Source organism: Daucus carota, chromosome 1 (assembly GCF_001625215.2).
Source record: "Daucus carota subsp. sativus chromosome 1, DH1 v3.0, whole genome shotgun sequence".
Classification (NCBI taxonomy): domain Eukaryota; kingdom Viridiplantae; phylum Streptophyta; class Magnoliopsida; order Apiales; family Apiaceae; genus Daucus; species Daucus carota.
In genome coordinates, this window is record NC_030381.2 from 55,706,444 (window position 1) to 55,733,654 (window position 27,211).

The 27,211-nt window shown below is 36.6% G+C and overlaps 5 protein-coding genes across 10 annotated transcripts; 3 read left to right on the top strand and 2 right to left on the bottom strand.

Annotated features, from left to right (window-relative positions):
- The first annotated feature begins 205 nt into the window (after positions 1 to 205).
- LOC108205314 (membrane protein of ER body-like protein) lies at positions 206 to 8,452 on the top strand. 3 transcript variants are annotated; one of them, XM_064086195.1, is made up of 9 exons: positions 206 to 652; positions 886 to 963; positions 1,307 to 1,729; positions 1,824 to 1,949; positions 2,058 to 2,180; positions 2,266 to 2,556; positions 2,655 to 2,858; positions 2,929 to 2,990; positions 7,982 to 8,452. In XM_064086195.1, the coding sequence occupies exons 1-9, from the start codon at positions 403 to 405 to the stop codon at positions 8,435 to 8,437; spliced, it is 2,013 nt and encodes a 670-aa protein (XP_063942265.1). In that variant the 5' UTR covers positions 206 to 402; the 3' UTR covers positions 8,438 to 8,452. The 3 variants fall into 3 exon arrangements, with proteins under 3 accessions (XP_063942265.1, XP_063942264.1, XP_017230718.1); XM_064086194.1 differs by lacking the exon at positions 7,982 to 8,452 and adding an exon at positions 3,094 to 3,662 and having other exon boundaries at positions 212 to 652; XM_017375229.2 differs by lacking the exons at positions 886 to 963; positions 7,982 to 8,452 and adding an exon at positions 3,094 to 3,662 and having other exon boundaries at positions 214 to 652.
- A 481-nt stretch (positions 8,453 to 8,933) lies between these two features.
- Positions 8,934 to 16,464, bottom strand: LOC108225343 (hypothetical protein). 4 transcript variants are annotated; one of them, XR_010288295.1, is made up of 4 exons: positions 15,719 to 16,464; positions 13,257 to 14,664; positions 11,719 to 11,996; positions 8,934 to 9,318 (listed from the first exon to the last, which is right to left on the bottom strand). XR_010288295.1 is itself a non-coding variant. In XM_064086196.1 (3 exons), exons 1-2 carry the CDS (start codon positions 15,970 to 15,972, stop codon positions 13,275 to 13,277), a joined length of 1,644 nt encoding a protein of 547 aa, XP_063942266.1. In that variant the 5' UTR covers positions 15,973 to 16,464; the 3' UTR covers positions 8,934 to 9,318; positions 13,257 to 13,274. The 4 variants fall into 4 exon arrangements, 2 of the variants coding, with proteins under 2 accessions (XP_063942266.1, XP_017255678.2); XR_010288294.1 differs by having other exon boundaries at positions 11,719 to 12,041; XM_064086196.1 differs by lacking the exon at positions 11,719 to 11,996.
- Positions 16,465 to 16,982: 518 nt separating this feature from the next.
- On the bottom strand, positions 16,983 to 19,999 carry LOC108204474 (dolichol-phosphate mannose synthase subunit 3-like). The gene is made up of 4 exons (XM_017373939.2): positions 19,882 to 19,999; positions 17,972 to 18,078; positions 17,737 to 17,844; positions 16,983 to 17,325 (listed from the first exon to the last, which is right to left on the bottom strand). The coding sequence occupies exons 2-4, from the start codon at positions 18,071 to 18,073 to the stop codon at positions 17,266 to 17,268; spliced, it is 270 nt and encodes an 89-aa protein (XP_017229428.1). The 5' UTR covers positions 18,074 to 18,078; positions 19,882 to 19,999; the 3' UTR covers positions 16,983 to 17,265.
- Positions 20,000 to 22,899: 2,900 nt separating this feature from the next.
- LOC108225353 (uncharacterized) lies at positions 22,900 to 24,093 on the top strand. The gene has a single exon (XM_017400199.1). It carries the CDS (start codon positions 22,900 to 22,902, stop codon positions 24,091 to 24,093), a length of 1,194 nt encoding a protein of 397 aa, XP_017255688.1.
- A 509-nt stretch (positions 24,094 to 24,602) lies between these two features.
- On the top strand, positions 24,603 to 27,153 carry LOC108201691 (galacturonosyltransferase 8). Its single transcript, XM_017370010.2, has 3 exons — positions 24,603 to 24,896; positions 25,185 to 26,435; positions 26,593 to 27,153. Exons 1-3 carry the CDS (start codon positions 24,750 to 24,752, stop codon positions 26,866 to 26,868), a joined length of 1,674 nt encoding a protein of 557 aa, XP_017225499.1. The 5' UTR covers positions 24,603 to 24,749; the 3' UTR covers positions 26,869 to 27,153.
- The last annotated feature ends 58 nt before the right edge of the window (positions 27,154 to 27,211 follow it).

Consider the following 27,211-nt stretch of genomic DNA (forward strand, 5'->3'; position numbering starts at 1 on the left):
AAAGATTTGATGAGTTTCTAGAAGATAAGAATTCAGACAACACTACAGTGCAGTACCACATTTTTGTATTGTTGCAGTAACAATTTGAGCTTATTTGACTATTTTGTGATACTAGACACGTGATTCTTATCACCAAAAATCATGGTCACATTATTATAGTACAGGATAAGGTGCGAAACCAGAAATTTATGACACTGTATTTAATTATTTGGTAGAGGTATTCATATTTAGATTAATTCTCATGGTTGTTGTAACTACATCATGTTAAATTTTTATAAAAGATTATTTAAAGTTTCGCAATAAATGTAGTGCTATATATAGCATGCTGCTGCAGAAGACTCTTGCACTAAATAACCAGTTTGAGTAGGTGGTGGTGGTCACGTTATATACTTGCAAGAAGTTATGGATTCCACTGAGGGGGACATGGTGGCGGTCGGAGAGATGCTGATTCAGCCGCAGCGGCGCGAGGTGGTGGTGCCGAGAGACCCCGGGCTTCAGGGTCTTGATCAGGATCACCGGAGTAGTAGTAGTGATGATAGTGATGGTGGTGATGGTATGGACATTAAGAAGGCTAGCAATGGCAATGGACATCATGTTATGAAAGCTGAGGCAGAAAATTTTGGAAAAAGTGTTTACTTTGATGAGGGTTCAGGTACTTCCGGTTTCTGATTTTTTGATAATTAAACACACTCACGTTGTCGTCTTATCTTTGACATGATTCGAATAGTAGGTTACTGGTTCGGAATTTAATTAGTCTTATTCACATGTTTGTTATGTAAATGTATGATTAGGAACGAGTAGAGTTATCTATAGTTGCATGTAAAAGGTGATGAGGTGATTGGCTATGGCCTATGAGTTGAACAAGTTTTATGTGTGTGTATGAAGGATTTTGGAAATGTCGACACTGCGTTTGGACTTATGGAATGGGAAATCGTCGTAGGTTTAACTTGTCTGATTTTAGAGGTCAGAGTCTAACTTGTCTGATTTCCGAATTTATATATGTGCAATATGCAACACATTGTAGCCTAGTAGATACCCCGTTTTGTTTGTCGATGAGGTGTCAAGATTCGAGATTTAGGTGGAGTATGATGGTAAGGGTTTGCCAAAACCTGCTAGTCTTTGAAAGAAACATAATTTAAGGCATTATTTAGGATGTGCAGTTTCACTTTGCTTAAAGATGTGTTACATGTTAATAGCTCGTAATAATTAAATTGATTTAATACAATTATATGCCTTTTCTATTGTAAGATTCGAGAACAAGGAAGCCGGATTTTGTTAAGATTTTAAAATGATCTTGTTTATACAGATTCAGCCGATGAACTGTCTCTTCACAAGGAAAAGAATGGAGTTGCAGAGTCAGATGTGAAGCAAAAGATTTCGGATCCTATTCAAGGTTATTCAGAGGACAACGAAATTTTACCTGAGACATCTCATGAACCAGAAATTAAACCTGAAATTCCTTCTGCCAAAGTGAAATCAAAGCATGTAAAACTTGAGAACCTGATTGAAGAAAGTGACGATGATGAGGATGTTATAGAATTGGAATTCGAGAGGGAGATCAAGAGGCGGGATACACATACTATGCACTGTCCTAATTGTAATGCTGTCATAACCAAAGTTGTTCTTCGTAAAAAAAGAACCAAAAAGGGACTATCTGCTACTCCTCCACAGCCTGAACCTGTTGACCTTCTCGGGTGCTTGTCATGCTGCAGTGTATTCGTTCCTTCAGGTAAACATTCAGCTACAAGATATTATATCAACTGTTATAATAGTAGGAGCATCATAATTTTGGACCTGATCTTGATATTACATCTATGAACCAGGAAATTGTTTCAGTTGGATCAGGCTTCTGGCAAATGGAGGGGAGGATAGTGAAGTTCCTCAACAAACAAATATTTTACAATCTGGTTCAACTGGAAATGATGGAAATATGGTGATCGACAAAGAAGGTGAAAACTTTGTCCACAGTTTATTGTTTTGTTTGACTCCTTAGTCCTTGCAGCATGAAGGGCTAAAAACTTAGACATTAAAAGTGATTGGCTTGTTTGATTATGCAGGAGATTGCTTTAGTTTGTTTCGGATATTTGGAAATAAACCAGAGAAAAAGAGCACACAGAAACCTCCAGAGCAGTCCTCTTATGATTCTGCACTTGCTGTTGGGAATCCAATAACTAATCAAGGTAATGTAAAATGTAATGTTTGCCCAACTTTTGTCTCTGAGTTACGGAAAAGGCCATATAAATTTTGCTCTGTACATGTGTACAGGAGATGGCCACGCACAGGATAAAGATCAAAATCTTGAAGGAATACCAAATGTAGTTCAACCAGTTCCAAATGGAAGTGCCATGGTTAACCAAAATGTAGTTCGACCGGTTCCAAATGGAAGTTCCATGGTTAACCAAAACGGTGGCGCCTCAGTTAACCAAAATGGAGATGGCATGTCCACTTCAAACCATAAAATTGGAACACATCCTGGATATCCTAAACCTCCACTATCCACGTCGCCAGCAGACTGCACTATTGATGTAGGAGAGCACGTCGCTAGTGTTCCTCAAGGTATGTACCAAAGACATGCTTAAGAACTTGATACAAGATTCTATAAGATTCGCATGTTTCAAAGAGTCTAGGCTGTTAAAATTGGCATTATGATGCAGGAAATGGCACTAGTGTGGGTGAAGAACCGCAATCCTTACCAGGCATAATACAAGAATCTCGTGGAGAAATACCAACTAGATTGACAGGAACTGGAGATTCCAAGTCACTGGAGATTGTGAAAAGTATAGTCTATGGAGGCTTAATGGAATTCATTACAAGCCTAAGTATTGTTACTTCTGCAGCTGCATCTGGAGCTACAATGCGTAAGTTTTCTTTGCATAGTACCACATTTCTACATTGCCTTCTGCTTACATAGCTTACCTTCAATTTCAGTGAATCTTCTGACTATCGGGCTTGCAAATCTGATCGGTGGACTTATCATCATCGGTCATAATGTAAGTATAACCACTCAGGTTCAACAACACTTTATTTGAACCAACATTCAAAATCTACCGCATTTCGTTTGCAATTCTTTTGACACAAATTCTGTTTGCTCAGCTGTGGGACTTGAAAAGCGATCAATGTGAAGGGGCATCCAACAAATATCAAGAACAACTTGGCAAAAAAGAAAATTTCCTACTACACGCAACATTTGCAGTGTTATCATTCCTCGTATTTGGCCTAATTCCTCCCGCGACATATGGCTATGCATTTGAACAGATGAACGATCAGAATCTCACGCTAGGGGCAGTCGCGATAGCCTCTTTGTTATGCATCATCATATTGGCGTCTTGCAAGGCATATATTATGAAGTCGGAAAAGTTGAGCATGTACATTAAAACTATAATGTACTATGTCTGTATCGCGCTTATGGTATCGGGGATTTCTTATGAGGCAGGAGATCTGATCAACAAACTCATGGAGAATTATGGTTGGTTCGAGAAGACTTCAGCATTCCCTCTGTCTCTTCCTGGCGCGAGCTCGAGAATTAATCGAGTTCCCTGGACATCCTACTGAAGATGTTGTGGAGATTTTGAGTTCAACAGAGTTTGTTTGCTTTGTATTATGTGTATGAAATGAAGACATTTCACAACTGTTTTTTGACTGATTGTTATGATGACTGTTCATTCAATCTCTGTCAAAGCATATAATTAAAAAAAAAAAAAAATCACTGTCAAAGCATGCGCGTTAACAGGTTTTCTGAATATTATCGCTGGTGCGGTCAATAAACGAGTCGAGCCGAGTCGTAAAAACATGTAATACTCGAGTATGAGCTCGACTAAATAATTTGAACCGAATCCGAGCTCGAGCTCCACGGAGGTATAACTTTTTAAGCTCGAAGTTGGGTTCGACGAAAAATTTGACAATCCCAGACTCTGTTGGAAAGCTTGGATCAATTTTAAAATTTTAGAAAAAGTTTGGATGCAATCGGTTGATTTTAAGTTCGACTCGTATAAATATAAATTTGAAATATATAAACGATTAAAATAAATTAAGCTTAATTAGGTTCACGAGCACCACGACGAGCTCAACTCAATTACTGTCAGACTGAATTCGAAGTATTTTGTAAGTCGAACTCGAATAGCCTGTGCCCAGTTTGACAAATGTGCGGTCCTCATGTCAGCAAGATATGAAACTCGAATAAACTAAGATTGATAGGATTTTTAGTTGATGGGAACAAGATATTGAAGATTGACTTAACTAAGATTTAATTATATTATCAAGTTACCTATAATCTCACACGACCTGAGCCTGATATAAAATTCAACATGTCAGAGGTTAAAAAACGAAGAAATCTCTTACGGCATCTGATGCCAAGCATTTCAGTGTTTGCTTATCAAGTTGTCATGTTTAAAAAAATATTATTTTCTGTATAATATTAGCAGTTGAATTCTGCAGATTTTACGGATTGCTGCAAGCACACTTCTGGTGACTCAGAATCAGGAAAAAGAAAAAGAAAAAAGAGAAGCTGTTACATTTTCGCGGTTCTGAAACATCTGTTAACTGTTTTAGTTTGATCTGAATTTTCGGACTGGACAAAAGACTGACTGGAGAATTTCCAAGAAATAAAAGTTTTGAAAATTAGTTCTAGTTAGATAGAAATATGGTGACTGTCAAGCTCATTGGTCTTGTTCAATTTTCTGCTACAAAGGCTCAAAATATGTACTCAGAAAGTGAAGATTGTGAATTTTTTCGAGCAAGGAGGAGACTGGAAATAAACCAGATATAATTGGTATAGCTAGAGAACCTAAACTGATGATCCTCTGGTTCTGCATATGGCAATTAGGCAGCTCGGATCGAGCAAGCTGATAAAAAGAATATTACTGTAGCTAGGTTCTGCAACTATTATGGCTAACATTTTATGGGATAAGGAAGGATATGAAACTAAAAATCATGAAACTGCATATTTAAGTATTTGGTTAATTGTGGTCGTGGAACCAGAAATTTCATACGACGATGGACGAGATTAAAAGTAAAATTTATAATTAAAATATTTTTTTTAGTGTTTTTACTTTAATGCGGGGCCGGGCTCAAATAATTTATGATGTATCAAGTATTTATGTGTAATATTTTCAACTATTAAGTAATTATAATAGTAGAGGGACCTCACGAGTTCTACGTAATTCATCCAATATTGTTGTTTAGCTTTTATATCACATGTATCGTGTAACTCTGTCAATATTGTTGTTTAGTACTTGTGTAACTCCACTAATATTGTTGTTTAGCTCAGGCGTGACTCGTGTGTAACTCTGTCAATATTGTTGTTTAGTGTTTGTGTAACTCCTCTAATATTGTCGTTTAGCTCACGTGTGACTTTGCCCCTTGTAGTCGCATTAAATTATTAATAAGAATTTAGTAATTAATGTTTATACTATGTGCTGCATGGTAGCTGCTGCAGCCCACTAAATATAAAACAAAACCAAGGAGCAGGTGGTCACATTACATACTTTCAAGAAGTTAATATTACTGAATTTTTTTTTTGAGAGGTGCAAGTGATGGAATTCAGCGATGGGGACATGGTGGCGGTAGGAGAGATTCTAATTCAGCCACAGCGGCCCGAGGTGGTGGTGCCGAAAGACCAGGGGCTTCAGGGCCTTGATCACCAGAGTACTAGTGATGATAATGTTGTTGGTGCTGGTATGGACATTAAGAAGACTAATAAGGGCAATGCACATCACTTTACAAAAGCTGAGGCAGAAAATTTCGGAAAAAGCGTTTACTTTGATGAGGGTTCAGGTAATCCTGTTCTGTGAATCTCATATTTTAGACATGTTTGCTGCTAAGAAACCAGTGAATTATCTTTAGTTAATTGCATGTAAAAAGGTGATGAGATAAGTAGCAGTGAGTTGAACAAAGTTTTATGTCTGAATATGAAGGAATTTGGAAATGCCGAAACTGTGTCTGGACTTTTGGAATGGGGAATCATCCTAAATTTAATCAAATTCATCGACATTCCTTCACTAACTTTAGAGGTCAGAATCTAAATTGTCTGCTTTCAAACTTTAAAGAAGTGCAGTATGCAACACATTATAGTTATCAAGACTTTGTTTTCATAAATGGACATCTTTTTCTGAGTAGTTCACAAGGGGTTGGTGTAAAGAGAAAACACAAGAATTCTTGCATCCTTTTTCGGAATGTGCTGGTGTAGTGGTGTGAAGGACTAAAGGGAGAGCACAAGATTGTGTGCACTGTCATTTTGCTAGGCTTAAAATGTCACATGTTAATGGCTTCTAATAATTACGCATAGGTATTTTTAACACAAATCTTGTATATACAGATTCAAATGATGAGTGGTCTCTTACCAAGACAAACAATGGAGCTGCAGAGTCGGATGTGAAGCAAGGTGTTTCAAGGGAAGATGAAATTTCATCTGAGATATCTCATGAACAAGAAATTAAGCCTGAAATCCCTTCTGCCAAAGTGAAATCAAAGCATGTAAAACTGGAGGATCTAATAGAAGAAAGTGACAATGATGAGGATGTTATTGAGTTAGAGTTTGAGAGGGAGATCAAGAGGCTGGATACACATACTATGCACTGTCCTAATTGTAATGCTGTCATAACCAAAGTTGTTCTCCGTAAAAGGAGAACGAAAAAGGGACTATCTGCTGCTCCTCCACAGCCTGAGCCTGTTGACCTTCTCGGATGCTTATCATGCTGCAGTGTATTTGTTCCTTCAGGTAAACATTCAGCTACATGATGTTATATTACGATACCTTTTGTTATGGTAGTTTCATCGGATTAATCTTGGGCCTAATTTAGCTAATATAACTATGAACCAGGAAATTGTTTCAGTTGGATCAGGCTTCTGGAAAATGGAGGAGAGGATAGTGAAGAAATTCCTCAACAAACAAATCTTTTAGCATCTGGTTTTACCGGAAATGATGGAGATATGGTTATTGACAAAGAAGGTGAAAACTCTGTCTAAAGAACCATTGTTTTGTTTGCTTCCTTGCAGCGTCAAGGGCTAAAAAAAAGTTGATTAAACGCCAAAAATGATTAGCTTGTTTGATTATGCAGGAGATTGCTTTAGCTTGTTTCAGATATTTGGAAATAAACCAGAGAAAAAGAGTGCACAGAAACCTCTAGAACAATCGTCTGATGTTTCTGCACAAGCTGTTGGGAATACTATAACTAATCAAGGTAATGTAAAATGCAATGTCTGTCTCCAACTTTTGTATTCGAGTTATAAATAAGACCTAAATAACTTTACTCTCTATCTGTGTACAGAATATGCCCATGCACAGGGTGGAGATCAGAATCTTGACAGAACACCAAATGTAGCTCTACCAGATCAAATTGGTAGTGCCTATCCTCAACCTCCACTATCCACGTCACCAGTCGACGTTATTATTGATCTAGGGGAGCACGTACCAAATGTACAAGTAGACCAAAATGTAGCTCTACCAGATCAAAATGGTATGTACTATAAGATTCACATGTTCCAATGTGTCTAGGCTGTTACTATTAGCATAATGGCATTATAATGCAGGAGATGGCACTATTGTGGGTGAAGAATCGGGAGCCATACCTGGCATCATACACGAACCTCGTGGAGAAATACCAACTAGATTGACGGGAACTGGAGATTCCAAGTCACTGGAGATTGTGAAAAGCATAGTCTATGGAGGTTTGATGGAATTCATTACAAGCCTAAGTATCGTTACTTCTGCAGCTGCATCTGGAACTACAACGCGTAAGTTGTTTGGTAATAGGGCTCATCTATTAGTTAGTGATTTGGAAAGGTATTCTTGGCCTCAAACTACAGTTCTACATTGCCTCCTGCTTAAACATTTTACCTTCAACTGTAGTTAATCTTCTGACCATTGGGCTCGCAAATCTGATAAGTGGACTTATCATCTTTGGTCATCATGTATGTTTAACTGACTTAAACTAGACAACACTTTATTTCTGTTAAACTCTTGTAACCACATTTCTGTTTGCAGCTTTGGGACTTAAAAAGTGATCAAAGTGAAGGGGCATTCAACAAATACCAAGAAAAACTGGGCAAGAAAGAAAATTTCCTACTACATGCAACATTTGCTGTGCTGTCGTTCCTGGTATTTGGCCTAATACCTCCTGCAACGTATGGATATGCGTTTGAGAAGATGAATGATAAGAATCTCACGCTGGGGGCAGTTGCAATAGCCGCTTTGTTGTGCATCATCATATTAGGATCTTGCAAGGCATATACAATGAAGTCGGATAAGTTGAGCATGTACATTAAAACTATAATGTACTACGTCTGTATCGCCCTTATGGGATCAGGTGTCGCTTATGGGGTAGGAGATCAAATCAACAAACTCATAGAGAACTACAGTCGGGTCGAGAAAACTCCAGGATTCCCTCTGTCTCTTCCTGGCGTGAGCTCGAGAAATCCAGTTTCCCGGGCATCCTACTGAAGATGGTCTGATAGAATTTAAGTGCCAACAGAGTCTGTCTCTGTTTATTTGCTTTATGTGTATGAGATGATTACATTTCACAACTTATTTTAGACTGATTGTTACAATTATGGTTCATTGCATCTCTGCCAAAGCATGTCTGCTTGATGTTCTTCTACAGTTCGGCATGCTATTGTTTGATAGAAAAGCTGGTCCACAACATACGAATAATAGCATACATCCGGCGGTAAGAAAAACATTGGACATGAAAAACCCAACAATGAGGTAATTTTCCGCTAAAAGATACTGGAGCACCCCATATATACATCAAAAACTCAGGGTTAAGCTGCCGGCGCTTTTTTCTGCTAAACATAGGCTATTAGCATTTGTGTGTCAGGACCGGACCCTTGTTTGATTAGTGTTCATTAACTGATTACCAAAACAGTGCTTTGGAATTGACATTCTCATTCAATAATAATGGAAATAATTATTAAAAAATATAAGCATTGTAAAATTTCTCGACAAATAAAAGTTTACGTGAAGTTTATGAAATAATTTTGTGTATAAAGTATGGAGCAACTGCAAGTACTCTTATCTTTCTAGTGCCAACAAAATATACACAGCAGATTATAAAGTAATCTCGCTGCAGCAGTGCATTGGCCTGAGTACACCTATAAATTTTACTTGAGCGGCACGATGGTGCCTCTGCCTCACATACCAGAAGACAATGGCAAGCCAATGTGGAAATATTCTGGATCTTCTAACCTCAGGCACCCAAATCATCGGAGACAGGAAATGTCGAAAGCAATCTTGAAAATTTGTACTGAAGAGTAAGAGTACCACCACTAGCATCATTATGCAGGGAATGCACTGGTTCAGGTAAACTGGGAGCTTCAAATGACCTGCAAAATGAAACCAACAACATAAGGCTCTAGATTCTATAGTATTGTGCAAGAAATAATGAGCTTCATACCCGAGCCTAATTATTGTTTTTCAGGCACCTGCATGTGGAGCTACTACATGCAACTAGGCAAGTCTTTTGGTACTTGGCACATTTGCTTATAAAAAGATCAACTTGACTATAATACAGGGTAAAGTTCTTTCTTGCAAGGTGTAGTTTTTGATGTTATAACTAATAGACTGGAATATCTTATTGTCAGAGTTTGCATCATCATCCATAATGCAAGTAAAAACTACTTTTTCGTAAAAGTACATTTCATTTTGTTTTCGTGAAACAAAATTAGTTCATCAAATACTAAAGATACTGTAGTTGACATCTGTTCCACTCTTTTGTAGAACTAAAAGTTTGGTATTTTTACAGCTTGGAGACTTGAAATATGATCAAGGTGAAGAGACTTCTAACAAATACCAAGAGCAATTGGGGGAGGAAGGAAAATTCCTAATACATGCAACCTTCTCAGTTTTATAGATCCAAGTCTCTGGCCCAATACCTCCAGCAACTTATGGCTTTGCATTTGATAAGATAATTTAGATACATATTACATATATAACCCACACACTCGTAGCAGTTGCAGCAGCCTCTTGGCTATGCATTCTACAAATTAACAAGGAGTACATTATGACTCATTTCTGGACTCATACATACTGTCTATTACGACCATAATGTATACAGCACTGGAATTATGGCATCAACTGCTTACGCAGTAGGAGACCTGATTAAAAAAAAAAATGGCTGGTTCGAGGGAGCTTTACTGCTCTAGTACATCCTTTATCTCTTGACACGAAGATGACAAGTACAGTTAAGTGGGCTATGTAGATAGATACTACATATAAACAGCACTTATTGAAGTGCACTACATAACATACGCCTTGAAATCATATTTACTGGCTCTTCTTCTTTGTAGTTTGCAATGTTGCCCCCCCCCCCCCCCCCCAAAATGTTTCTATCACATAGTTTTATCTCGAGTTCTTAAAATAATTATCACACACGACACAACTACACTACTGTTGGTGTTTTATAGGTCTAAGAGGTCGTTTGGTTGAAATGTAAATATAGAGGAAGTTCAGATTCTCAGGAAATATGTAAAACTAAGATTGTTTTTGTTTGTTTGACAAAAAGAAAGGAAGTGTAACTTCCATGGAAGTGTGAATACCCACAAAACATGGGAAGTTACTTACTTACCTCCCCGTTGTTACTTGCACTTCCATTAATTTAACTCCTTATATATTCACCAAACAATTTTTTCTAATTCCCAAGAACTTAGTATATCAAGGAAGTATAACTTCCTATAGGAAGCAGATACCTGTATGTAACCAAACAACCACTTATATATCTTGATAGAATCACTCTATGCCCTCTGCCAAAGTGGTAGACATGTTCTACACTTCTACTATCTCGAGTTTTCAACACCCCTAGGGTTTTTGCCTCCACAATTTTCCCAAGTTAAATTCAGTAACTCTAAGCTAGGTTTTTAAATCACTAATGCTTTTATTATCAGTTATAAGTATTACAAGACTACCCAATAAGTAAAGCATCACTAGACTATTCTGAATATCTTAAATTTCAGCCAACAATTAATAGATTACTGCTGCATGGGCATGGCATTCATATGAAATTATAATAAATGTTACGAGCTAAATATCAGCGAAGGACATGTTTATGTATCCTCTGTCTAATACTTGTGATAGAATTGCATCAGTCCAATATATAGGAAAATTAAATGCAAGCTCACACAGGAACACTATAAACTAAAAGCAAAGAAAACTATACTACTAAAACAGAAAGTTTAAACTGAATTGGATAATAATTACTACCAAGTCTGACTTTTTAGCAAGCCCAACAGACAAGTAGCAAGTAGAAATTAGATATGCGATGCACTCCAAATTAGCCTTTCATTTAATGCCAGGCATACTGATAACCATTGCTCAAGTCTACGCAACTAAACTAACTATAAAAATCTACATGGGTTCCAACGAATAACAAGAATTTTCTAAATATATACATATCAAGTATCATGGGGAGTACAACAAAAACCTATCAACCACCTATATAACAAATACATTTTCAGAAATTGCAGTTGTGGAATATTGGGGAATTAAATGCACCCTAAAAATTCAACTGGAAGTTGGAACTACCTCTTGCATCAATTACCAGTTTCCATTAATGAAGACTAGCTAAATTGACTAAAACATGGTCATATTAGACACTCAAGTTGCACTATAAAATGAGGGAGTCTCAGACCCAAGTATCATGCAAGATTATTCAATAAAATACATATATATAGCGAGAGGCAAGAAAGTTATAAAGCTCTGGCATATAATACTACGATGGAGAAAATTACCAAGTGTTTGTTCGTGATGGTCATCTTTCTGGTGGCGAACCTCGGGATCGCTGAAGGTGCGCGGGACATTCCGATGAAGAAGGACGAGATTATGAATAGAAGCAAGGGCTTGTTACCACCACCCCCTTTGTGGTGGCTTAAAGTATGGTGGCTTGCACATGGATGGTTGAAACCATTTCCACCTCTCTTGGGGATAAGTCCTCTTGCGGAAATTGCTAAGCTGAAGAGTATTGTTGGTCTCTTGGAAAAAAAATATGCTTTTGGCCTTGCAAATATTCCTGAAGTTGATGTAGAACCGTAGATGGACCATTACATTGATCCATCTGGGAGTATAGCCAATGTGAAAAATAATGTATAGACCTGCTATATGCATTTCTACTAGAAATATGACTAAATGATCTAATTATGCAGTATCAAATGATTCTCGTTTGTTAGTTGTCTTGCAATCTTATACTCGCACTTAAAGTTTTCTAAGCCTCTAGTTAAATCTAGAAACTTGAACATTATAATTAATAATTAATTAAAAAATGAAAAATGACATGCATTGTGTTGGAAACTTAAAGACAGCTAAACTTGCTGTTTTATTATTTGATTGGGGTCTTCAGCAATACCTCCAACTTACAGGAAAAACAGTACGCCTTAATTAGAATAGCTCCCCTTGATTCAGATATGTATCTCAGTGCAGATCTATTGGTACAGGTATATAGCAACAAAGATCTGGCATGAGTCACACAGTTTCTTAAATTATTTATTTATTTATAATAAGAACCCAAAACATAATTTATGGTTCTTTAAACAAGAATATTATATATACCAATATTGCTGCAATAGCTTAAGTAAACACTGTACGATATATCGAAAAAAAAAAAAGTAACTACAAGCTTCATCATGTACATTTGCTTACCCGCTAACCCCCCTTGCTTTACTACAAATAAAAGAACTAATCATATATTTAAATATTGCTGCAGACAAATCTTCTTTCTAATCTAAATGTGGACAGCGTAGAAGTTAATTTTCAGAAAAAGTATAAGCCTCAAACTCTACTTTTTAAAGGTCATATGTCATAAAGAAAAAAGGATGCGACGTATTATTTTACTTCTCTGTTTGTCTCAATAATTTTGAAGGGGCAATTTGGTATGTATTATTGTAGGTGCAAATACAGCTGCAGAAGTACAAACGTTTTTTTAAAATCTATGTTAAGGTGAAAGCTAGGACTGATAGCTTGGTCAACCCTAAGGCAAAATGGCCAAGGTTGATGCTAATATTCATAATCAAAACAATGAGATCAAAAGCTTTAAGCCTGTGTTTTGTAAAATAATATTAAGCACATACTACTGCCTCAATATAACTTTACAGCCGACGAAGTACATAACATTGAAAAAATGCAAGAAGATCTTTGCTAAATATCTTTTAATCTTTATATTGCTCTTCGCATATGGTCACAACAGATTGAGATTACAGTATAAGCATATTAGTACTAAAATAAAAAAAATATGCATCCTGCAAAAAAAAAAAGGACTAGAAAATGTAGGATGAACCTTTCTGATTTGGACCGATCAGAATGCCCATTTAGCAGATGAATGAACTGCACTTTGTTGGGGCCTGGTTGGCTGCTGCTCCAAGTTGTTCCGTTTCTTCATTATGGAGGAGACAGTTGGGCTAAAGTAGTCATTACTCTTCTGAGAAGTAGCCCCTTGTGAGTAAACTTTTCTACCCTGCAGAAAACTTCTTTGTTTTTCTAGTGAGGTCCTTCGAGCAATCGGATTCCTCTGCACAGATCCCCATCTACTGTAATTTACACAGCTTTGGCTCCTTCCTACTTGCTGAAATTTTACCTCTCTAGGGCTTGGATAATTATGACTTTCAGCTGTTTCAGCAGAATACATAGTAATCTCGCCTTCGCTGCTGTACCCGTCGGGAACATCTGAAACCTCAACAGGATAGGAACTAGATTCGACCCCACTCCCGGAGGCATTTACAGAACCAGTTGATGCAATCTCGGCATCTGCGACAGTATCATGTCTTTGATCCCTCGAATGCTCCTCTCTGACATCATGTCGCGAGGGAATTGCCTTAACAAAATTCTCACCTAATTTGGAATGCAGCTTTCGAGCAGGCTGATGCAAGACTGCAGGTTTAATGATCCTTGGTGGAAAATTAATATCTAAGAGCTGGATTAGGGCACTTTCATTCTTTCTAAATGGAGCTGAAGTTAACTTAGGTGATTCGTAAATTTCTGGAGTTGGGATTCCTTGTAAATGAGGAACAGTCTGTGATTCGGCGTTTGGTGTGTCTTCTTCATGTGCTTTTGCCACATGGGAAGAGCTTGGTCCAGGAATATCTTTGGTTTTGAGGGTTGATAATGTTGGAGTTCCATTATCTTCATCTTCTGTTGACTTAAAAACCTGTCGCTTTGTGAACGACGCACATGATTGTTCACTTTTCGGGCCAGCAGACATCAAGCGAATCACTGGTGGTTTTGGTCTAGTGAGTTCATCAAGATTTCCCTCCCAATGTTGATTCAACCAATCACAGATAATGGGAATCGGTATACCAAATTGCATAAGAGGATCCCTCTTCCACGATGAAGATGAGGATGATGTTGAAGTGGACTTTGTGTTTGGAGATGTGGCTAGTTTCATGGGATCACAGACCATGAAAGCAATATTGCCATGCACATCATACCCAGCTGATCCAGGGCTCCATGTTACTCCATCAGTGGTCAGCTTTATTAGATTGTCTGTGGCTATGACCACTTTTCCTTCCCCGACCGTCAACTCGTTTTTCTCAGCATAACCTAGTATGTAAACAACACTACCAAGATCCAAATTAAGTTTAGAGCAGGTCTTTAAGTACTGAGGATGAGGAACCTGCACACTTGAGTCCCCGTCCATCACATCCAGACCAACTATTGTTAGATCAAGAACTGAGCTTGTGATGAAGAATCTGCACATTATCAAAACAATTAATAAAACTCTTGTGAAAGTAAAAAGCAGAATTAGATACTTCAGAAAGCAAATCCTTACTACAAATTATCCATACATGCAGCACTGTGAAATAAGAATGCATGAGTGGAGTTTAATTTGAGTTATTAGCTGAGTTCAAGGTCAATGAAGGAGTTGGTGAAATACAAATACCAGTCACTGCACAAACAAAACTTATGACGATTTCAAGTTCACTCAACATTTGTCATTGAGAGAACTAGGGAAGGTAGAGAGCTACTGTTTTATACATATGTCCACTTCTCCTAAAAAGTTCTAATAACATAGCTAGGAAGCATTAATGCATGAGCTGGAAATTCCATCTATTCTTAGCGGTGTTCTAAGTATTTCTTAGGGTAGAGACTGCAGTTGCATAAAATCTAAGCAAGTTGATTTCTCAGAAGGTCGGGTGATTTTAGGTCCAAGCAGCAAACTGCGTTATCCTTGTCTGTCATATTCGTATTTGTACCCGGGGAAAAATGAGCACCCTTTTTGCCAAAGAGTGTAACCTTTGATCATTTAAACTTAGATGGAGGAAAAACTGCACATGTATCTATTAAGAAGACAAAAGGAAAAGGACAATAACTTCAAGAAAGTGACATTTCAACTCTTGTTTTTCACACTTGTAGTAAATTGTATTAACTCATGCAAACTATGTCAGATCGAAACCATAGAACACAAGTATACAGCCTATGCATTAGTCCCCTTCACGCATAAAGATCAAAACTATAGCACCTTTTGCTAATAAAAACCAAACTAAAAATATCAAATTAGCAAATTTAATTTATAAAGAAAAAGCAAAGTTCACACCAACAAGTTCAATCCATAAATATAAAATTTACCAACTTTTTCTATTTTAAAACCAAACTAACTAAATTATATTAATCAATTAAAAACAAAGGCCTTACCATCAAGTTCAATCCATAAAGATCAAAAGTTGAGCAATTTTCGATAATTAACCGAATCTTGCTAACTCAATTAATTTTGAAAATTATACTAATCAAGAAAAAGAGCCACACCTATGAGGAAAAAGGCAAGCTCCCACACCATTTTGCAGCCGGATCTCCGACGACTCGGCTGCGGAAACAGAAGGAAGATTGGCATGAGTTGTAAGAAGCAAATTGCGGTGAATCAAGAAACCGGTGCCAAACAATGAGCCACCAAGAGCAATTCTTGCCAAGGCCGGAGCTTTGCCGGAAAAAATGGAAGCTTTCATTCTTTCAGATTTGCCTCCACCATTGCAGAAACACCATGTTTCACCTAAGACCCCCATTGCATTATTTGTTGAGTTGGGTGTTAGGGTTACAGATCAATACAAAAATAGTAAAAGAAGAAATGGGTAATAGTAATTGATAAATTCATGACTTCATGTGCTTTGCTTGTTCTTGTGTGTTTCTTGATTTAGCTGCTTTTTTGATGTGTGTACTCTCTGACTGTGATGTAATGCAGTTTGTGTCTATATGTAATGTAACAGAAAGAGGAGAGAGAGGGAGAGAGAGAGATGTAATGCACTCTAACAGAGAGAGACTCTGTTGTGATGCAGGAGAGAGAGAGAGAGAGAGAGAGAGAGAGAGAGAGAGAGAGAGAGAGAGATGAGGTATGTTTGTTTCAAGTGACTGAAAGAGTAGAAAGATGAGAACTTTAAATCCAAAATACAGGGAAATTTGCAGGGACTGTCTGTTTAAATTTGATGCAGTGAGTCATGAGTGACTTGGTTTACTTTTGAACTTGAAAAACAGATAAGTAAAACAAAAATTTAAGTGATCAAACTTTTCTTTAATTTTATTTGTGGGAAAGTCAAGTCACCTTCTGCACAAGTACTACTTTCCCCACAAGAATAATTCTATCATAATTTGATGAAGCATAATTTTATCACAATTGATCCTCGCATCCCTCCAACCCAGTGAATACAGAGACAGAAAACTAATTTGAGGGGCAAAAAACGAATTATTAATTTAAAATAAATAAAATTACTGATCCGAGACAGAGAAAATAATAAATAAAATTATTAGATAAATGTGTCGGAAAAGAGTCAAAATTTTAAACTTTTGCAATGTGGAATAATCTGTAATTCATTTAATAAAAAGCTGCATACTGCGTGCTAGTCTGCAATTATTGTTACTTAAAAAATGTGTGAAAGACTTTCATTACAGCCAAAAATTGCAGAATCACAAGTGTATAATCTCGTGAATTTGTGTCTGCATTATTATTTTTAATTCATACTCTATGGTAAAAAAGATTATTCATATTCGACAAACAGGTAAAAAAAAAAGAGTGACCAGATTAATATCAAACAGTTCCATTTCTGTAAGGTGAAACCATATACAGTAAAAATCCTCTTCTTTGGTGAATCCTCTTCTTTGTATAGCATACTTACACATAAATGTCAGAAGTAAGCAACTTCAAGAACAACGAGACCCATTTTGATACAAGTCAATCACAATTCCTCAACTACTATGTGAATTCTGGCTGTGGGAGAAAACAAGGTACTTAGAAGTTGAAATCACTATAATCTGTCATTAAGTTGTGAACTTTGTTGCTTCCGAAAGAATGCTAGCAATCCTCGTTAATCAGAACCCACATCTACTCCTCGTTGCTTCAGGAATTCTTTGGCCTCAATTATGTCCTAAACAAGAAACAGTTATTAGGCAACTCCGTATGTAAGCAAATAATATAAGCAATCAGCACCTTATGGGCTTTGATTTTTTCTAAACAAAAGTTGACCATGATAGACAATCATCAATAATATATACTGCAATCACCAAAGTATGGGCTTTGCTTTCAGTTTCAGATGCACAAAAGTTGACCATGACTCCACATAATCTTTTATTAGTTTGCATTCGCAATCCATGTGAATATTATGAAAATTAATATGCACAAGCTAGAGAAAAAATAAACATAAATTCATTTGATAACTTAGTCTACACATCAATCTTGGCTTAGAGATCATGATGCAAAACGAGGTGTAATAAGCTACGGTGGTTCATCTGGTCTAATTTCATATGGTTAATGTGCTGATAAATGTATGGCAAGATACCTTCTGTAACAAGAGGGACTCTTGAGGACAAGTTGGAAACTGCATTAGACCGACTCCAACCATCAATAGCCCATAGCAGCCTAGTGACACTATAGAGTATAATGGGAGCTGGAAAAGTGACACAAGCCATTGTAAATTGGTAAGCCATGTCCGGATAGGACAAAACAAGCAAAGATATATCAAGGATCCGAACTACATATACAGGCCATTAAAATACATCAAGCTGTTAGCTCACCAACCAAGTATAACTCTGTGGAACAATTGAGGCCTGCAATAATCCTACCCAGACAGCAGACATCAACACCAAAAATGACATAATTTTCACAATATGCTTCATTGTATCTGCCATCGAAAAGAACCTTGTTGTAACTTACATATTTTTTAATAAACTAAAATTTAAGGATACCCATTGGTCCCATTCCCAATCTCTGTCAATGGGTGTACTACCATACTCAATGAGAGGAGCAGAATAAATGATAATGACGTCCTAAAGTATACATGAACCATGAAAATTTACACTCCATAATAAAATGTATAAATAATTTCAGCAGGATGGGTGATTACATGCCCAGTACAGCATACAAATATCAATATTAAATACAAAAACTCAACACTGTAACCAAATTCGGTTGCTTCAGTACATGAACTTCACATTGAATCTGTGAGTAATTTATCTATGTAACTAGTAAATATTCTCCTTGATCCACCAAACTGTTGCATTCTAGTTATGGTATCCAAATGCCCGTGAAAGTAGTTCTTTATATCTTTGCGGGTTGGGGAAAGGTGTGAATTTCCACTTTTTAAGATTTTCAATAAGTTGTAGATTGGACACAAAAACACAACAGCTTCGAATGACAACTCAATACTCATGTTGAACAGTTGATTAAGAATCTAGATTTAACTGCTCTAATGTGAGAACACATTCAAATAAGCAAGTAGTAACTAGTAAATACAACAAATTATGTCATCAGAAGGTTTTTACTATAAGTATTCTCATTCTCCCTAATTAAGGCAATCAAAACCCTTGCGCAATGTCCCAAACATCATATGACAGTTAATTATTCTGTGTGTTTTCTTTTGAATAATAAATTAAAACACATATAGATGAATAAAACACATTACATCTCAAAAAGGTAGATTTCAGAAAACCATCAACTCTGTATAAAACTAGAACAGATATTAAACACCATAACAATTACTATTAAAAATATAGAGCAGGCCATGGTCATATAGTTAAGTCATCAAGAATAATGTTTTTGCTGTTCATATGTTCTAATACACCAAAACAACATCTGTCATTCCATCAGAAGGGATGTTAATAAAGATATTCTCATTGCCCCTTTACAATCTAAAGGAAGACTCAAAGCCCTTGCGCAATGTCCCAAACATCATATGGCAATCATCGCTTCCTTTCATTTCTTCTAGAAAAATAAAGTATTAAAAGACATATACGACATGAAATGGATTAAATTGACATGTTATAGAAAATGGTTATTCAAAGAAAGCAGTAATCAATATAATACTCATAAATTCTTGTAAAGCTCAAAAATACTAACAATAAAAGGAAATTCGATTAATGAGGCAAGTAGCCAGATCATCAAGAAAGTTTTTTTTTTTTTGTAGACGCTCTTATAACTTATAAGTCTAAACAGACAGTTAACAACTTTATCCGTATTAAAATTTAAAAAGTAAATCTATGTCATCAGAAGGGAGTCGTGTAGATATTCTCATTTCCCCTTTACAAACAGTAAGGGGGCTCAAAGCCCATGCAATTTCCCAAACATCATATGACCCGCTTACTCGTAAATCAGCAATTTCATTTTTAATTTGCGCAAATACACCGCAAGATAACCTAAAACAACCTATCAACCCTCTTACAGTTGTGAATATCGAGTACAACAAACATAGATATCGGAAACAGAATTAATCGCAAACTAATTACAAAACGTGAAAAGAGAGCAATTTAAGTAGATGCGAACAAGCTTAAATTTATTCAGCGAACACAGAACAGATGCTATCAAGCAAAACATCGTGTATGTATATAAGCAAAACAAATTGAATATGAAGTAAAAAAGCAATTAAACAACATGACATTCAAATTAGAATGTTCAGTTTACTTCACAGTTTAAAGATATCAAAACTTACCACAGAGAGAAAGGAGGGAGGGGGAGAGGGGGAGCGAGAGAGAGTAGAATTAGGGTTTGGTGAAGTTTGAGATGAGGTGGTTAACTCCGCTAAATTGTGGGCTCCTAGCTAGATCTAGTGAAAGCCTAAAAGCAATGCTATATAGAACCGGTCCAGCCCAATATTGCCCCCGCGCACTATGATATTATTATTATTATGCGAGTATTATTTCCAATATTTAATCAAAATTGTATAATAATTGCTTTCAAAAAAAAAATTGTATAATAATTTACTTATAAATAATATAAGTTTGACTTTTTTCATGGAAATAAGTTTGATTTAAATTAAATATGTTAGTAGAATATATAATTGTTTGGTTGACGGTTAAATACGCAGAAAATTTGAAATATCTAAAAATTAATGTATAATTAATTTGTTTGGTCGACATTAAATAAAAAAATTGTAAATTTAGTGAAATTTTGAATATCGATAGATCATAACTTCGTGCAGCAAGTGAGATTTACTTAGAAGACCCATGTAAAATTTCTTGCTTAGTTCTTCTCCGTTCAGGTAGAAAAAGAAAAAATTGAAGTCATGTCATATTGAACGGAAATAAAAAAAATTATAGCAATAAATATCAATAACGTTTGAGAAGTTTTAAATTGTTGTCTGCCAAAATATTGGCAGTATTTGAGAAATTAGTTTTAAATTGTTGTCGCCAAAATATTAGCAGTATTTGGGAAATTAATTAATAATTCTTTTCGAACTTTTAATTATTTCATCTTCACCACTATATATCTTTCCACTATATTGGTTTTGTTTGGACAGATTAGGTTTAAACTTTACACCAACTACAGTAGTTTATCGAAGAAAAAGTAAACTACAGTAGTTGGTCTGAGCATTGAGCCTAGTTGAGTCTGTTTGAGTTACAAAAACAAAAACACAAGGTCTCGTAAAAGATGATACTGCAAGATTATTAAAGCAACTCCAAGGGGTGTCAAAAAACAAGGTCTGATAAAAGATGACACTGCAAGATTCTTAGAGCAACTCCAAGTGCCAAAAAGAGTGTCAAAATGCCATGTGGCATGGCACTCTTATTGGCTCTTCATTGGAGTGGAAGGGGTGCCAAGTAAAGTTACCAACTTTTGGCACCCTTCTGAAGTCGAAAGAAGTGTGTATATAACCCTAAAGCATATAATTTCCTATTTTTTTATACTTATATTTGTTTTATATTGTACAATTTATGTGGCAACTTTGGTTGCCAACCATTGGAGCAAATTTTTATATAAGAGTTGCCAAAAGTACAAATAAAGAGAGAGAAGATAAAATAATAGTAGTTTTGATGATGTGTCATTTTAAGCAATCTTAGTTAGCACCTCCCATTGGAGATGCTCTTTATTGTGAAGCTATGTTTTTTTTCACATGAACACTTAATGCCCGCACGATCACCTGCCTGTTGCATGTTCTTGTGTCGACGGTTTGATGAACTATCAGCAATGCCAATTTTCAACGAGTTCATAATTAGCATGAATTGTCTCCCTCAGAGTGTATTTTATACGGTAATAAAACAGAGTGTTTCCACCGGCTTCTTAGAAGATCATACAGGAAAAGATTGACTTGTTTATTCTTGTTTATTGAGGTGGGGATCCTATCATATCAGACCGACAATTCGAACAATGTCATTTCCAAATTTTAATAAAACAAATCTAAGGTAGTATCAAACCATTCCTTAAATTGTAAGCATGATTCTCAGGATCCATTCATAGACGTGTTGAGTGACAAATTCTACTAAAACGTGTTTAGCTCTGATACTCGCGAGGTTATAAAGAGACCTTACCATGATCATATTGTATTCTTACAAAAAACCGTGACGGGGCTACACAGAGACCAATAAAGACCAAAGTTCCCACTATAACGGAAAAATGACAACAAATTTTCTGGCTTCGTCACCACATACGAGAATAGAAGGATTGATTATTGACAGTTTAAACTATGCCCAAGATTAAAAAACAATCCCTTGTAATTCACACAACTGCTTGTTGATTGTTTTTAATTCTTCTGTAGAAAGTACAGAGCTGAGAGCAGCCCAGTAATAATTTAAAGTAAAAAGTGGAAGAGTAACAAAACCAGACAGGGGGTCCAAGTTCTAAGTTTAAAGCCGAGAGACAAGACAGAGGGTGGGGGTGAATGGATGATATCCAGCACTCGAGTGGTTCCCCATGTGAGAGCTTCCGCACGGCACCTTCATCTACCATTCACCATTGCAGTACCTTCTCCATTTTTATCTCTCCGTGGCTTTGTCATCTTATGTACCTTCCGCGTTACATCAACAAAATATTATTAGGCTATAGTATCGTCTCGGTTTATATAAACAGATTTTAACGCGAGAACAATGCTCAAAATTGTTGTTACTCAAGTAAGTTCATGTTTTAAGTTGCAATATTAGTTAAAATTACCTGTTGTGTATATATATGTAAAGTGTGATTTAAGTGAGAACAGTTTTTAGTACGAGAATAATGGTAATAAATGTTTTATATTTTAAAAATGTGCGGAATGATGACCAAATTTCGGTGTCCTGACATCGAAATATGTTTTCCATTTAGTGCTACTTAATATTTTCTCCGAGGTAGTTGGACGAAATTAATAAATTTCGATTTTTAGGATGGAGGCTCGTTTTATGCTGATGTATGGTCTGGACTCTGAAGAAATAGAATCATTACATTCACTAAAACAATTTGTTGAGAGGTGCTTTATTAACATGGCTTGTCGTTGTGATTAGAGAGGTATATAGAATAAAGTTGAGCTAAATGGCAAAACACAAGGTAGTTATACAACAAGAGAACTTTCTTGAGGTAATTATAATCTGCTCCTTTTGTTGTCACTGTTGATCAAGTAGTTAATCAGTCTTCTCTTTCACAGTCCTTTATTCACGCCACTTTCTCCCGCAAATCATACCGCATTTTCTCTCCTAAGCCCAAACAAAAAGTCTTGATCATCTTGTTCTCGAGAAGAAAATTTTTGTCAGTACGAAAATTGAAGATGGCTGAGCTGTGTTTGTCAAGAAGCTGCATTTCACAGATTTATCGCGTCGTTTGCACTGATTTTATTCTGTTGTTTTCTTTCGTTTTCTGTCACCCTCTTTACTTGTCATACTTCGTTTTCTTCTCACCGTATCTTTACAAACTAGTGTCGTTTCTTTCTCCTCTTTTCGTTACAATCTCTCTGGTTCTCTTGGCTCTCATTTTAGATAATTTTACGCCTAAGTTGTTTCAGCCTGGCAGCAGTTTTCTGCTCTCGGCATTCTCTGCAGTTTTCGACGTATTGAGCTCAAAATGTGCCGAGGATTTTCAGGATTTCGAGGAGCTTGAAGTGTATAAAATCGTGTTTTTGTTGGATGAGAGTCATGAGACCGAGACGTCTGGTTCTGATCTAGTGGAAAGCTCAGAAGCTGAAGTATCCGAGCCTGAGTGCGAAGAAAAATACTGTCTCGAAGATGTTCATCACATTCTTGCTCTCAGTCCAGGCTCCGAGACTCGGTCAAGTACGTTATACTTAGCCGAGGCTACTGAATTCCCATTGATTGAGGAAAAGAAAGAAATGTTGCATTCCACTTTGGAAAAAGAAGTTGATTGTCAAGCCGCGATTTTCAATAAAGTTTTTGACGTGGAGCAAGAATCCGAGGCTGTGGATATTAACATCGACTGTATAAACGTCGCAAAAGAACACGCAGGTACTGTAAAATCGCGGATAGACTCGTACAACAAAATTGTCAAAAAAGCCGTTACAAATGAACGGCGTGCTCTGAGTTTCGACCACGAGGGTTCAAATCTCGCGAGCTACGGGTCCATGAGAAAGGAAAAGGAATGGAAGAGAACGTTAGCGTGCAAATTATTCGAGGAGCGACATTCTAATGTGGTGGGAGGAGGCGAAGGAATGGACTCGCTTTGGGAGACATATGAGTCCGATTCGACCAAGCCTACACGAAAAGATGTAAAAAACAAGAACACGAAGAAAAAAACTTATGATCTCGACTATAATTGCAATGCAGATGAAGACGATGATGAAATCGAGATGACGAACGGGCATCTTTGCTGTTTGCAAGCGTTCAAATTCTCTGCAAGGAAGATGAATATGGGAATGGGAAGGAGTAACATTGTTAAAATTACCAAGGCCCTTAAAGGGATCGGTTGGTTGCATAATGTTAAGAGGCATGACAAAAAGGAGAAACCTTGAATTCGTTGTCTATTGCTGTTGTCGCCTTAAATCCGTGTTAGTCTAGTGTATAAATATATTACTTATGTTTTTTCTTTCCGAATGTCGGATTAATTAATAATCAGAATTTAAAATTTGTTCAGAATATTTATAATTTTTTATACTTTTTATGTCTCATTTTAACTGATATTTGATTTTTTGACACGTATGTGTATTAAAGTGTAAAAAAAATAATATCTACATTTAATAAAAAATAATTTTTTTTAATAATACATAAAAATCTAGATTCTAAACTTTTATTTGATATAAAATTTATTGAAAATTATGCTATTTAGATATGAATTTTTAACATCTGTGTAAAAAGTTAAAAACGATTAAAATGGCGAAAAAAAAGAGTAAAATCGAATACAAATATATGAAATCGGGAAGAGTCGGCTCTGTCAACAAACCCGCGTGAAGTGTTGAAAAAGTTTGTTAAATAAACAATTGGGTCCCACTCTCACCACCATTACCGGCGCATAATATTTCACTATAATAATAATCGTCCGAGTTCTAAAAAATATAAAATCTTCCGAAAGTTTTAAAATTTGAGATAACTAATTTTCCGGTTGTTGATATTCCGGTTTCAAATGACGAAATCACTCAACACTGGTTTAATTTAACGCATTTTCGGAAATATGGCTAACAAGACGCCGGTTCGATCCACTCGCTCTCCGACCAAATTCGCCGCCGTCAAACTCCTCATTCTCGCCTTCTCCATCGCTGCTATACTCTTCATTACTCTCTCCTCTTCCCCGTCTTCCTCTCTCCCTGATCTCCCTCTCGTAAGTCTCTCTCTCTCTCAAACACATTGCATTCTCTCTCTCCCTCGCCCTCTCCCTCCCTCTCCTCTCTCTCTCTCTCTCCCTCCCTCCCTCCCTCTCTCTCTCTCTTTCTCTTTCTGAAACACATTGCATATTTGCATTACTAATTGAACTACATATATATACATTTTATCATTTATGGCAGAAGTTTATGTTACTGAATTAGGCTTCTTTGTTATTAATTGCATAATTAACTTTGTAATTTTGTTTAAAAATGTATTGAGTGCAAATATGTGTATGTATGATTAGGGCATTGGCTATGATACGTATGGAGAAGTTCAATTAATTCATAGATCAGTATTAGCGTTAAAGTCGGATCCTTTAAAGCCTAAACTTGATCAAATCCGTAAACAAGCCGATGATCACCGGTCTCTTGTTCTAGCTTACGCGTCTTATGCGAGGAAACTTAAGCTTGAGAACTCGAAACTAGTTAGAATTTTTGCGGATCTTGCTCGTAATTATACGGATTTGGTTACCAGGCCTGCTTATCTAGCACTGCATAGCTCGAAGTCTAGTTTGATTGACGAGTCCATGCTGAGGCAGTTTGAGAAGGAGGTGAAGGAAAGGATTAAGGTTACGAGACAAGTGATTACGGAGGCGAAAGAGTCTTTTGATAATCAACTCAAGATTCAGAAGTTGAAAGATACGATTTTTGCGCAGAATGAGCAGTTGACGAAGGCGAAAAAGCAAGGGGCTTTTTCGAGTTTGATTGCTGCGAAATCGATACCGAAAAGCTTGCATTGTGTCACGATGAGGCTGATGGAAGAGAGAATTGCAAATCCGGATAAGTATTCTGATGAAGGGAAGGAGACTCCTCCTGTGGTAGAAGATCCGAACCTGTATCACTATGCTATTTTCTCGGATAATGTGATTGCAGCTTCAGTGGTGGTGAATTCAGCAGTAAAGAACACGAAAGATCCTAGTCAGCATGTTTTCCATGTTGTTACTGATAAAATGAATCTCGGGGCAATGCAAGTTATGTTTAAGATGAGGAATTATAATGGTGCTCATGTTGAGGTCAAGGCAGTGGAAGATTACAAGTTCTTGAACTCTTCTTATGTTCCAGTTCTTCGCCAGCTTGAATCAGCAAATCTGCAGCAGTTCTATTTTGAGGCCAAACTTGAGAATGCAACCAAAGACACAACTAATATGAAGTTTAGGAACCCAAAATATTTGTCTATATTGAATCATATCAGGTTTTATTTGCCTGAATTATACCCAAAGTTGCACAGGATTTTGTTTTTGGATGATGACATTATTGTTCAAAAGGATTTAACTGGGCTTTGGAAGATAGATATGGATGGGAAGGTGAATGGAGCTGTTGAGACGTGCTTCGGGTCATTCCATCGGTATGCCCAGTACATGAATTTCTCTCATCCACTGATCAAAAAAAATTTCAGTCCTAAGGCATGTGCATGGGCTTATGGGATGAATTTCTTTGATTTGGATGCTTGGAGGAAAGAGAAGTGCACTGAGCAGTACCACTACTGGCAGAATCTGGTAATATGGTTGCTGTTTTTTAACGTTATGGATTCAGTTATAATCTTTTTATCAATTGATTATTGCATTGCTGGCTTACTACGTTATGTGCTACTTTTTCTTTTTTAATTCTTTATCCCACGTACAGAGACTGATTTAGGTTCATGTTTCTGTGCAGAATGAGAACCGGACCCTGTGGAAACTAGGGACATTGCCCCCAGGTCTGATCACATTCTATTCCACAACAAAGCCTCTGGATAAATCTTGGCATGTATTAGGGCTTGGGTATAATCCAAGCATTAACATGGATGAGATTCGAAATGCTGCTGTGGTTCACTTCAACGGGAACATGAAACCATGGCTTGATATAGCCATGAATCAGTTTCGCTCAATCTGGACAAAGTATGTTGATTATGATAATGAGTTCATCCAGTCCTGCAATTTCGGTCTTTGAATGTTTAAAACTTTAAAGTCCAAGGCCAGAGGATCTCCCAATGCTGATCCTACTGCGATCATCTGGTTTTTGGTGCTCATAGTCCCCTTACACGGCTACACTTAAAGTTAGTGCTCATATTTAGTGTTGTAGAATTTTTTGTCAATGACAGCACAGTAATCTTCTCTGTTATTGCTCTTAATGTTATCTGTACTTACGACTGTTTTCTTAACGAAGGATGGTTATCGCCAGAAAATTTGTTGATATTAATGTTTACTAGTTCATATATACAGGAAAGTTTGTGAAGCATGTTTAATCTACTTCTATAGGTTGGCTAAGGAAGAAAATTTTCAGATATCTTTAA

What these genes read in the sequence shown, in the direction of transcription:
- LOC108225353 (XM_017400199.1), top strand. Translation starts at nt 22,900, where the DNA reads ATGGCTGAGCTGTGTTTGTCAAGAAGCTGCATTTCACAGATTTATCGC.
- LOC108204474 (XM_017373939.2), bottom strand. Translation starts at nt 18,073, where the DNA reads ATGAAGCATATTGTGAAAATTATGTCATTTTTGGTGTTGATGTCTGCT. An exon ending in CACAGAGTTATACTTGGTTG is followed by an intron (nt 17,845 to 17,971) that starts GTGAGCTAACAG and finishes TCACTTTTCCAG; the next exon opens with CTCCCATTATACTCTATAGT. An exon ending in AGTCCCTCTTGTTACAGAAG is followed by an intron (nt 17,326 to 17,736) that starts GTATCTTGCCAT and finishes TTTCTTGTTTAG; the next exon opens with GACATAATTGAGGCCAAAGA.
- LOC108205314 (XM_064086194.1), top strand. Translation starts at nt 403, where the DNA reads ATGGATTCCACTGAGGGGGACATGGTGGCGGTCGGAGAGATGCTGATT. An exon ending in GAATCCAATAACTAATCAAG is followed by an intron (nt 2,181 to 2,265) that starts GTAATGTAAAAT and finishes ACATGTGTACAG; the next exon opens with GAGATGGCCACGCACAGGAT. An exon ending in TTATCATCATCGGTCATAAT is followed by an intron (nt 2,991 to 3,093) that starts GTAAGTATAACC and finishes CTGTTTGCTCAG; the next exon opens with CTGTGGGACTTGAAAAGCGA.
- LOC108225343 (XM_064086196.1), bottom strand. Translation starts at nt 15,972, where the DNA reads ATGGGGGTCTTAGGTGAAACATGGTGTTTCTGCAATGGTGGAGGCAAA. An exon ending in GCTTGCCTTTTTCCTCATAG is followed by an intron (nt 14,665 to 15,718) that starts GTGTGGCTCTTT and finishes GATAATGTGCAG; the next exon opens with ATTCTTCATCACAAGCTCAG.
- LOC108201691 (XM_017370010.2), top strand. Translation starts at nt 24,750, where the DNA reads ATGGCTAACAAGACGCCGGTTCGATCCACTCGCTCTCCGACCAAATTC. An exon ending in CTCTCCCTGATCTCCCTCTC is followed by an intron (nt 24,897 to 25,184) that starts GTAAGTCTCTCT and finishes ATGTATGATTAG; the next exon opens with GGCATTGGCTATGATACGTA. An exon ending in ACCACTACTGGCAGAATCTG is followed by an intron (nt 26,436 to 26,592) that starts GTAATATGGTTG and finishes GTTTCTGTGCAG; the next exon opens with AATGAGAACCGGACCCTGTG.